This window comes from Euprymna scolopes, chromosome 30 (genome assembly GCF_053919585.1).
Source record: "Euprymna scolopes isolate OS-2025 chromosome 30, ASM5391958v1, whole genome shotgun sequence".
NCBI lineage: Eukaryota > Metazoa > Mollusca > Cephalopoda > Sepiida > Sepiolidae > Euprymna > Euprymna scolopes.
This window is the reverse complement of record NC_136511.1, coordinates 87,534,661-87,547,659: the sequence shown is the minus strand read 5'-3', so window position 1 is coordinate 87,547,659 and position 12,999 is coordinate 87,534,661. Positions and strand designations below refer to the sequence as shown.

At 31.1% G+C, this 12,999-nt stretch overlaps 1 protein-coding gene across 28 annotated transcripts in view; it reads right to left on the bottom strand.

The window, feature by feature from the left end:
- Positions 1 to 12,999, bottom strand: part of LOC145254883 (uncharacterized) — a 751,603-nt gene that overhangs the window by 40,777 nt on the left and 697,827 nt on the right. For 13 of the 28 annotated variants that reach the window (XM_080113769.1, XM_080113768.1, XM_080113776.1 and 10 more), the window contains 3 exons: positions 7,817 to 7,876; positions 6,917 to 6,985; positions 4,372 to 4,449 (listed from right to left, as the gene is read on the bottom strand). The exons of 2 other annotated variants lie outside the window; for them this stretch is intronic. In XM_080113769.1, coding sequence (XP_079969895.1) covers positions 4,372 to 4,449; positions 6,917 to 6,985; positions 7,817 to 7,876 — 207 coding nt within the window. The remainder of the gene's footprint in view (positions 1 to 4,371; positions 4,450 to 6,916; positions 6,986 to 7,816; positions 7,877 to 12,999) is intronic. 13 more of the 28 variants (XM_080113791.1, XM_080113783.1, XM_080113790.1 and 10 more) reach the window with 4 other exon arrangements.

The following is a 12,999-nucleotide window of genomic DNA, read 5'->3' as shown; positions in this document are numbered from 1 at the left end:
AGAAAGAGAGAGAGAGAGAGCGAGAGAGAACTGTTGTAAAAAATGTTGACGCCGTAAAATTGTTTTTTTTTTTTTTTTTTAAGCGAGCTAGAGAGAAAGATATGAAATAAAAAAACTGTTATAGGTATGGTTTACGCCGTGAAATGTTTTTTTAGCATAAAAAGAAATGTACAAAGTGGGCGAGAGAGAAAATTTAGGTATCATTGCAACGCCATATTTGAATGGTACATTAGCGTTTTTACCATGCGAATGTCATTAATCCGGAATATAGGAATGATCAGAGCTCGCACAATCAAAATAAGCGGAATTAGTCTGTGGAGTCAGTTATTTTTGAATCAGAAAAAGGAAAGATTATGTTATGTCTATGAGTTTATGATACAGTTACGAAGGGTGCCAGCACGATATATTTATAATGTGTATATTCTCTCCCGTTGTTGACTCGAGACAGTGTGAGGACTTGCTATGTAGAGAGAAAAATCACAACTCCTTCCTCTTAGGTTGGTTGCTATTGTGATGGTGTTACTCTTAAAATGAAATGTAGGATTTTATTATAACGGCTAAATGTGTGTAAATATCGTTCGAAAGTTTCATAAGATAGTGGCAAATAGTCTAAACATAGTAAATTTGTAATGGCATCTGTTGTTGATACCCTACGGTACTTTGGTCCAGGGAGAAATTTCTGCAATCAAAATATTATATATGGAGATAAATCAAAATATTATATATGGAGATAAATGAAAAGTGCTTCCACTAGCGAAGTATACCGTTGGTCCATAATTTGGACTGAGTGTGTACTACTATATGTATAATGTTTTCATTGTTCTCATCATATATATATATATATATATATATATATATATATATATATATATATATATATATATATTGTAAAAATTTCAAGGCTGGTATCTGGAGCGCGTTTTATTTACTGGGGGAGATGAACCCCCGAATATGTGATACTCCAGGTAATACACGGCAACCTGCTGCAAGATACCTTTGTAAACCTGCATATCAAGCACGTTTGCTGCACCGAATGGTGACATCTGAAATGTGTCGAACACATATATCGTGGATCAAATAAAATACTTCTTAGCTAGGACTTACTCAGTCATAATAGGAAAAATCGATACTCATATTCGAGTTCTGCCAACAACGATATATATATATATATATATATATATATATATATATAGAGAGAGAGAGAGAGAGAGAGAGAGAGAGAAAGAGATACAAAGAGGAACAAACCGAGTTATGTGTTCATAACACACAAATTACGTCTTTATTTGGAGACTTCCTAAACGTTAATGAACACATAACTCGGTTTGTTCCTTTTTATACCTCTATTTTGTCTATTTGAATACTTTTCCATTATTCTCCTCTCTCCATATGTACACATATATATACATATATCTATACCTATGTATATATATATATATAGATATACAGTATACACATATATGTATACATATGTATGTATGTAGATATATTTTATACAAATATATATGCATATATATATGCATATATATATACATATATATATATATATGAATATATATGCATACATATACATACATCTATACACATACACATATATATACATATATATACATATATATACACATATATATATAAAGATATATATAGATAGCTAATTCAAAAGCAAAGAGATAGAATATTGAAAGAGTTTATTTTGAACACATGAAATAAAGAATTTAACTAATTTCCTAGAAAAAGTACAAGAAGGCGGAAAACGACGAGATTTGCATTTTGTCTTTAAAATATTTCATATTAAATTTGCTTTTTAACTTGCATTTTTCCTCATTTAAAGATATGAGAGGAAATAAATAGCTAAACAAGTTAAGTCATCGCTGTGCTTATAAAATTCCTCTTATTTGATTGGACTCTTTAAAAATACGTAACACACAAACACACACATGCAGACAACATGCATATACACATACACACACACGCACATAATATATATATATAAATATATATATACGTATAAATATATATATATATATATATATATATATATATATATATATATATATATATATATATATGTATATGTATATGTCCTTTTATTATGGGATTTACATAGACGAATGCCATCTACGCAAGACATTAAAAAAATATAGGAGTTGAAATCATTTTTTTATTGCAACATCATTTTGGCATGTGTTTTCTGAATAAGGTTATTTCTTTATGATTTTTATAATTTAATATTTGCGACAGGACAGAGGTAATGGAACAAAAGAATCCATTTCGAAAATGAGAAAAAATTGCATATATTTAACAAATATATATATATATATATATATATATATATATATATATATATATCCCAAACCTCTGGCATTGATGAAGGGGAGACTAAAACTTGATGCTATAGTTTCAAATAATCTGAAATAACAGCAAGGGGAGACTTGATTTCAAATATTTCTCATATATCTCCCCTTATATATTTCGTTATATCTCCCCTCTTTTGGAAGTAGGGAACGATTATTAGTATCTCCAGTATCTAATAATCCTTATGAACTGCGATATTTACTTTATGTATGAAACCAAAAAGGGGAGATATAACATATGAGAAGTATTTTGAGTCAACTATCCCCTTGCTCTTATTTCAGATTATTTGAAACAATAACAGCAAGTTTTAGTCCAACCATTCGTCAAGGCCAGAGGTTTGGGAGAAATATCAGAAATTTTGTAATTCATATGCAAAATTAGGTAAAAAAATTACTATGACTGAAACATTTTATGATGGTAAAATGTGCCAAAAACAAGCTCTGGATGATGGGTTATCCCTTGAATGTGCGACACTAAATGTCATATCGCCCACTACACAATTCAGGATATTATCCTTCGAACGAAACTTCATTTGTTAAATTCTAATCAATAGTCGCTGAGATTTGGTGATAGAAATATATATATATATATATATATATATATATATATATATATATATATATATATATATACTGGTAGCAAAATTGAATATTGTTTTTGGAGGGATGAAACGACATGAAGAAGGGATGATTCCCCCAAATCTTCTACAGAATATTCTACTATAAAAGTAATACAAACAAACAATAGACGAATGCCATCTACGCAAGACATTAAAAAAATATAGGAATTGAAATCATTTTTTTATTGCAACATCATTTTGGCATGTGTTTTCTGAATAAGGTTATTTCTTTATGATTTTATAAATAAGTTTGTCTCTGATGTATCGTTATTTTCATGGAAAGTGTTCAACTGAGCTTCAATCTATGGTCCCCCCTCGCCAAACTTTCACAAGAAACACTCGTCTAGCTGTAAACACTATCAATAATTTCCCCCACTCTTTATCTGTGCCTAAACCTAAACGTAGATTCCATGAACAAAGCTTCTTTCTTAGAACTGCACGCCTGTGGAATTGTCTTCCGTTTTCCTGCTTTCCGGCTGACTACAATATGGTTGTGTTCAAGTCTAAAGTAAATAAGTTCTTGATGAGCCGTTCCATATAAGTTATTAAATTTACCAAATTTTCATTACTAATGATTACTATATTGACCAATTTCTACTGTACACTCTTTAACCCTTATCCTTGAGTGGCCTCTGGGCCTTGATAATGTGGTGATGCCTTTGTAAAAAAAAAAAACAGACATTTACTATAAATGATCCATTAAAACTAGAACAAAAATTTACGTTACACGTTTATACGATTGTTAATTTTCAATTTGTATTTCTTATGTTTTTCACAGACTTAATATTTTCTGTAAACAGATTACACACATTCAGACATCAGAGTGTGCGCGCGTGCATATAAATGGTGTACAATATATATATATATATGTGTGTGTGTGTGTGTGTGTGTGTGTGTATGCATATTATATATTTATAAGTAGTTTTTATATATATATATATATTATATAAATTTCATATATATTATATATTATGTATCTCGCTTTACTTTTGCTGGGACATCCTTTAAGTAATTACACACATGTTGTTATGCATACACGTATGATGATAAGAAAGTTAAAAATATTTAAAGAAAAAACATTTACATTTCTGTTTATTCATTTATTTATTTTGTGCATATATTTTATGATGAAAACGTCTCCTTATTTTCTTGAATAGGTAGATCGCGAAAATTTCTATTCTGCCGAGAAAAATGATGCTCAAACAAAGGCGCTAAGTTGTATTACAACCAATTAAGACTGATAAGTCTATTTTATTTTTTTTTTCTGATGGCATGTATCTGGATTTTCTGTGGATAATAAAACACCAAAGGACAATAATTACGGTGGGTCATTGGTGATGAGAGTTTGATGTGTGAAAATAGAAAACACGTTAATACATGGACGACAGTGCTTGACTCACCGTACATATCTTGATAATAAGGGCGTCTCCTGTGATTCTGGTAACCACTGTATTTTCGGTCCCGAAATGATTGCGGTTCTGAAGAAATTAAACTTTACCGATGAAAACAAGCAGTTGCACTGAGTAATCAATAAAAAATACACTTGCCCGATCACGTGACCGTCAACTCATTTGAATATATTTTCTTCATTTTACATTGCCAACGTGGCATACATGTATACATTCTCAATCATATAAATATATTATTTAAACGTTTTGTATTCTATAATAAACATGTGGGTGTATATATATATATTATATATATATATATATATATATATATATATATATATATATATATAATGGTGTGCAATACGATTTGAAATTATATGTACACATTATATGCAAATAAAATTTTGATTATTGGCGATTTTCATTGTTCTGTGATGCAAATTATATCGGGCGTATAACTCAGGAATTAGAAGTGCTAAATTTTCGTAATGTTCTACAATATTTATTTGAAATTGTATATTTACGGACACTCTGAGAACAATGGTTCTGAAAATTGGAACACACACACAATGTATATATTATAGAAATACATAATTATATAATCTGTTTGCTTAATAGAAAATTTTACAATTTTTCCAGAGTTTTTTAAAAATATACTGACGATCGATCGAAATATTTTCATAAGTATTTCGGCTTAGTTCTGTTTCGTGGGGAACTCTTTAAAATTATGTTTATACATATATATATATATATATATATATATATATATATATATATATATATATATATATATATATATATATGTATATATATGTATATATATATATGCACATATATGTATTACGCATATTGAGTGGAACATTCGTTCGTGAAAATTACTTAAAAGTCATTTTTTGTTATTTACGCTTTCATATATAGTATTTAGTTAGATGAGTTTGCCTCGTAGATTTCATGGCAGATATCTACTTTGCACATAGCCTATTCATTCCGTGTTTCCTAACTCTTTCAAACAAAATAGTTCTATAACCTGAGAAAATGTCAAATATAGATGTATCTGTTCTTATTTAACCTTATCTCGATGAAATCATTATATTTGAACGTTTAGATGACGCATAAACATTCTTTTTAATGATATTTATTCTAAAAGCAATATTCTGGAATCTTCTAAAATAGAGGTTACGCGTCTGAAAATTTATATTTCTGAATTTACTTACTGTTATATCACTTATGCATACTAGTTTATGCCCCCATATATATATATATATATATATATATATATATATATATATATATATATATATATATATATATATAAGTTGGTAGCCTCATTGTTCCTATGAATAATGAGGCTACCAACTTATGTATATATTTTATTTAATTTTTCCCATCATTTATTTTTAAAAATTAAAAATATTTAAAGTCTCATTTACTCATTTGTCTTGTTGGTCCGGCATTAATCATTCTTTCGTTTTTTTCTATCTATTATGAAAACAATAGCAGCTGTATAAGGCAAGCTATTAGCTTGATTTTATTTTAATCTAGATTTTCGAGAAAAATTCGTTGCTTCGGCAATATTAATATTTTTGTTTTCTATAGTTTTTGTTATTATGGTTGTTGTGTTATTATTATGCTTGTTATTTTTTGCTGCTGGTGTTGTAAGTACTGTTGTTTTTATTGTTCTCATTGTCGTATTATTTTCTTAATCATCTTGTACTCTTAACTCTTAAAGAGGAAGAAAGAGAAAAAGGGCGAGAGGGAGAGATTAATTGATACGAGAGTAACTAAAATAAGATCGATAGTTAAAAAAACATATGATTAGAGAGAATGAGAACGATAAATAAAAACGTATTAAAAGATGGGCCACCTAATGGAACTATTGCAAATTTCAGCTAATTAGAACAATAAATAAAAATATTTGAAATAAACTAACTCCCCAAGCTGAGTAATATTTTCGAGTATATTTTAACTATCATTGATAAATACTCTTACGAAACAAGCGTTGATTATCTTTAGTATAATATAAACAAATGTATATACATGGTTATACTATGTACATATGTATGTGCATCCCTCCCATATTATTCAATACGATTTAGTTAGGTTTCATTAATAAGCTTTCATAGATTAAACAAAAGATGGAATAATTTATATCACTCATTTACAAACACACGAAAACTCTACTTTATTTCCTCGTAGCCAGTTTATAATTATTTTATTCTACAACGGCATTAGAAGTCAACTCGAAAGTAAACACCGACTTCACTTTTTTCTAAATAATCTATTTTACGGAACTATATTATTTTACCGGAGTGTCTTATTTTACGGGATTACCATACGAAAACTAAATTTTATCTCTTGGGATTTTTCAATAGCACGTCCATTGTATTAAAATAAATGTCAAAATTATAAGGAGCTTGATATTGAGAAAGAAAAGTAAATTTCACGAACTCATGACTTTCATTGTCATTGACACGGATAATTTTAGGAGAAGAGGATATTAAAAATCATGGAATTATCTTTTCAGTTGAAGATGTTTCGCCAGTGTTTGGCTTACCTGAAATGTCGCTATATGTACTGCCTTGGTAATCGCTTCGTGGAACATTCAAAGTAGGTGGGTGTAGACCTGTGAACAATCGGAATAAATAATGAACGTGGTAGGAATAAAAACACACGCTGAGAAGTGAGAGAGGTGAGGGAGTTCGCATATACGTCTATCTTGTTTGATTAGTTTTTCTCTCTTGAACACAGACAATTAGCTACATAGTAGTTTTATTATCCTTGCCCACCACCTTCGTAGAAAAAGTAATGATGCAAACGTAGGTTGTATGCGAATAGCATTTGTTTTATGGAAGGAAAGTTCGACTGTATTTGTTGAATATTGATCGCAAATCCCTTTACAATCAAGTGCCAGGAAGTGTGACAACGAATCTGCAAATACTCTTTAAACATTATTCGTTTCAGGTGAGTTCATTAATTTGATTTTTAAATATGGAACACATTTGTTTTATAATCTACTCCTATTATGATGTATATGCATAAAATATTGAAAAAATATAAAAACACACGTAATTGTATATAATTCTAATAGAATAATGGGTATTTGGAAGCTATTATTAATAAAGATTAAATAGTTTAAACAAAAATAATTTAAAAAGAAAAGACTGAATGAATTCAGAAATGCGACTTAAAGGGCTATGTCTGATGTAATATGAGATAAATTAAATTTCTATATTCATATGTATTTTGTGACGTGTTTTAAGTAGACATTGGATTATTGATTTAAAAATACCTACAAAAGTATAGCATAAATAACGTTGATATATATTTGTAAGTTCTAGTAGGTTGGGCATCAAGTGAATTGCATGAAATCATAAACACAATGTCGTACTTTAAAACTGTGTGGAGATAGAGCTTACTTTCAGCTCAGAAAATTTTGATTTATATATTTTCCTACCTGAATTCGCTTCTCTTGGAGGATATTTAGAGGGTACCACTTGTTTCAGTTCGGTTTCTTCTTCATGTGTGAAATTTCAGGGCGACATGCGATAAAATTGAAACACGTAAATTTAAATAAATTTTTAAAAATGAATTCACAAAATAAAATTAGTAAAATATGAGTTTATTTACAGTATTATTTTTAGGTATGGGTTTAGTTTGCAGTGATGACGTGTTATTCAGATTGTTCTAGTAGTTCATGAATCAGACATCATATCAATATAAACAAATCAAAACTTATCTGTCGTTGAATGAATTGCAACCACGTTCGTGACAGATGAACATCTGTGTCATTACCAGCCTATTTAATGTGGAAAAGGATAAGGATGAACGATTGCTGTATATTAAAAATAAACGGTAATGTCGCTAGACACGTGATAAAAGAAAAGTAAGGCACTCAAAATATTTCTTTTCTTAAACTATGTTACATGAGAGGTCATTTCGAGTAAAAAATGTATTTATTTTACCCATGTAAACTAGAAATACACGATTAAAATGTGTAAACATTTTAATCGTGTAGAATTCAAGATGGATACCCTCAGCAAGGCCGTAAGCACGAAGCAAACTTGACCTTGCGATAAAAAATCAAGATAGAGTGTACCAGAAAGAAATTAGGAAAATGCTGTCTAGTCGGAACATGATAATTTAAACACCTTTTACTCTTACTTAAGTAGAATAAATGCAAGAAAAAACATGAAAAATGATTGAAAAAACATTTTAACAATTTTTATATTAAACTAGCGGGGGTACCCGGCGTTTCCCGAGTGTTTCGATGTGTGTGTGCTCTTAAATAAAAAAGAAACTGGGGGAGGGGGTAAAAAGTTTTGGTAAGTTGGGAGGATCGAACCCGAAGCCCTGAGGCGAAGTTGGAAAATAAAATGTGAAAAAAATGTGAAAGAAACATGAACCGTTCGGCCACCCAGAATGTATTACTGAAAGATGTTTGAATTTATTTAAGTAAAAACAAAATTGACAGGTGCCCGGAAGTCGTAGAGTTAAGATTTTGTGCGAGCGTTACGACGACGACGACGTAAGCAATAGCTATTCAGCAGTTGTTTCTAATGAGGCCAATGACCAGGTTTGTTTGTTATAAACGAAGTAAAAAAAGAAAACATAAACACGAACGTTAAAACTTAAGCGGGGGAGGGGGTAATCAAAACATCGAAAAAAAACTAACGTAAGGCAAACGAAATGTAAAAATCTGAAAAACAAAAACAAAAAAGAAAACAGAAAAACGAACGTTAAAAATAAATAAAAAAACACGTGAAAAATAGCTTAAATACGCCTGTTTCGATATTAAAATTTAAAAAATCGGTGAGCACCCGGGTGTTTTTGGGTGTGTGGTCGAGGGTGGATAAGCGAAGTAAAATAAAACAACAGAAAAACGAACGTTACGTGAAAAATGGTTTAAATAACACTGGTTCAATATTTAAATAAAAAAAAAATCGAAAAAAAAGAAGACATCTAACACCACGATTCGAACCCAAAACGTTTAGATAATGAACCAAAGCGCTAACCAACTGAGCTAATACAACGTACATGAAATTTAGTCAGTTCTTCAACTATTTAAAGTAAATCAGGTCACGACGTCATCTGACGCATGCGTAGAACCGGTCGTTGTCACGAGAGGACCGTTTTTGTTGACTCGCCCTGTCGAAAATTGTCGATTGCGGGGTGAGAAAATGAACGTTTTTGGCCAATTTTTCGATATTTTTCGGGCGAAGGATGGGGCTTCAATATGATACTAACTTTGTGAATTGTTGTACTGTCTGTCGAAGGTTTTTAGCGGACACACAAACACACATACATACATACATACATACATACATACACACATTTTCGCTTTTATATATATAGATTAAAATTTGCTTTTCATAATTTAGAATGACAAAACAACTTTGAAATATCTTGTATTTTTTAGTTACATTTTTTAAATTTCATGTTTTATTTTTCATTTATTCGACACTAGCTGGAATATCCGGCGCTGCCCAGATGGAGATAGAAGTTGTGTTTGGATACAGCTGCTCACTCGAAAAGACAAGAACGGATAAAAACAGGAAAATGTAATCGGGCAGAAAAAAGCAGCATAAAACAAAGTGAAAATAATTCAGTTTACAAAGTTAAATTGATTTAAGCGAAAAAACTGTTTAAAATGAAATATAAATAAAAATATCACATTACCTCACCCAAATGTTAAAAGTTTCTTTTAAAACTTCTGATAAAAATCGAAATAAGGAAATTGTTTACAAACAGCCCTGTTTAAAAAAAGATCAGTTATAAAAAGGTAGAATGCGTTTTAAGCGAAATAACCTAAATAAACATGATTAGTTAAAAGAGAAGCACATTACGTAACACTCGAAATAAGAAATAAGAAAATATTATGGTAAATAAAACCCTTTTAACTCTGATATAAAGTTAAAACTTTCTTTTAAATCATGTGATAAAAAAATGAAATTGTTATTTACGTGTACGCGAACGTAAAAACTATAGCTTACGGCGCAACCCCTAATCCACTGCCCCATGAAGCTGAGAGGGAAATAACATTGGAAATTCTGTTATTTAAACGAATTCCAAAAATAATGTTTGCCTGCACATAAGCAGTTTTAAAAGGCCCGATTTTTAAGATCCTCTCTTGGTTTAAACGTTTATTTCTATACGAAATAATTTAACGTTTTTTCTAATATTATTCGACCGAGACACCGCTTTTTCAGATGGATCCGATCTCGACTCGGTTCGACGCGTGTGTCGAAAGTTTTTGGCGGACATACGCACAACTACACAAACACACAAACGGACAGTTGAGATTTATATAATAGACTAGCGGGGTTACCCGGCGTTGTTCAGGTGTGAAGAGGTTTTATGGTAAGCGTAATGAGCAACGGAACCCTAGAATTTTTGTTTAAAACCTAAATATCCCTCTAAAAAATTGGAAATAGCAGCGAGTACCCGCGCGAGCGTAATTAGTAGGCAGGCTCGAACCTGTAACGCGAAGTAGGAAAAGAAGGTGAGAATAGCCAACTGCTTAGCTCCCGTACTCACAGCGACAAACAACGTCGGCAGCGTTTGAAATAAGGTTCGTCATTGCAAAGCGGATGATGACTTTGCAAAACTGTCGACGAAAAAAGTGACCCATGCTTGTGAAAAACGGCCCCATTGACGATTAAAGAATTAATAATTTTCCATTTTTTTTATATTTGTCGACCGAGAGATTGAACTTTCAAATGATACCAATTTTTTCAGTGTTGGTTGCGAGTGTCACAAGCTTTTAGCGGACATACGCACACCCACACAAACACACAAAAGCACGCAAATGGTTGGTCACATTCAATGCTGCCAAGACTAAACTCGTTTCCTTCAATAATTACAAGAAACCTTCTCTACCACCAATAGCAATGGCCAATGACTCTTTATCTGAAAGTACATCCTTTAAACTCCTCGGCCTAACGCTCTCAGGAAACATGAGTTGGAACAATTACATTGAGAGTATGGCCAGGACCGCTGTGAAGAAGGTAGGTTCTCTCTACCGTACTAGAAAGATACTAACGCCCGAAAGTATCCTATACCTCTATAAGGCCACCATTCACCCATGTATGGAGTATTGTTGTCATATTTGGGCTGGTGCATCTGCCCCTAGTTTCTCGCTCCTAGACAAGGTTCAAAAGAGAGTCGCCAATCTGATAGGTCCTGAACTGTCATCCAAACTTCAGCGAAATGTTGCATCCCTCTGCCTGTTCTACAAGTACTTTAACGGTGAATGCTCTGATAAACTGCAAGCACTTGTGCCCCTTCGACATATATACCCCCGACAAACCCGACAAGCAGTTAAATCCCACCCCTTCAGAGTAGAGATCCCTAGATGTAAGAAGGCCTTCTACCCAAGTAGTTTCTTCCCCAGGACCGCTAGACTTTGGAATTCGCTGCCGTGTCCCTGCTTCCCCAACTGTACTGACATGCAGAAATTCAAGTGCAACGTGAACCGACATCTAGCTGTCTAACTCCCTATACAGTACCCTGATGCCTATGTTCCTGATAGTAGCTTCCTACACCAAAGTGGCAATGTGCCTTGTTTGGGGTGAAAATGTGAAAAAAAAACAGACAGTGTAAATTGCGATGTTCCGACTATTCATCATTGTCTCAATTCTTTCCAGAAAAAAGGTTCTCTAAAAATTGTTTGAATCATTTGTCATTCTAAATTCTGAAAAAAAAAAGCAGAATAAAAATTGTGTAAAAGTTGTTTAAATTATTAGTCATGTTTTTTTTTCTTACACTCTAATTTGATTTTCGATCGAAAGGTTAAAGTTGCTTCGTGCTTATGGCCTTGCTGAAGGCACCCATCTTGGATTCCTACGCGATAAAAATGATCAAAATTACACATTTTAATCGTGCATTTCTCTATGTGTAAAATAAATTAAATCCTACATTTCGCTATGGGTAAAATAAATTACATTTTTACTCGAAATGACTCCTCATGCAATAAAGTTTAAGATATGAAACATTTTGGATTCTTTATTTTTCTCATATTACCCGCTAATCTTATTTAGCGACATTACCAAATAAATTGTGTTTTTATATATGAAATTAATCCCTGCTGTCGTTGTAGTGACTCTCTACGTAAATAATTACAAGAAGATCAATATGTATGATGATTAATGTATTAGAGGAAAACAATTTAAGAAGTAATAATCCCCAAGGACAAACACCATACGAAGATCAAGATCAACAAAATAAATTAGTTTACTTATGATGAATATTATAAAAAAATATAGAATTATAAACCGAATGAACTAAATTTAATGATAAGTGTTGGTACACACTACCTCATATATATATATATATATATATATATATATATATATATATATATATATTGTTCAAAGTTAAAAATATCCACAAATAAAAACGATTTAATTTCACGAGGTTGTTGATAGTACTCAATAAAATGACAAAAAATTATTTAATCTAATTTCGATAACAAAAGCACCATTAGTCGCAACAAGAAATCTACTGTTTTAGTTTATATAGACTTCATCAGGCGGCAAAAACAATTTCTTGTCTTAGTCAGCCATGATCTTTTTTTATATATATATATATATATATATATATATATATATATATATATATATATATATATATATATATATA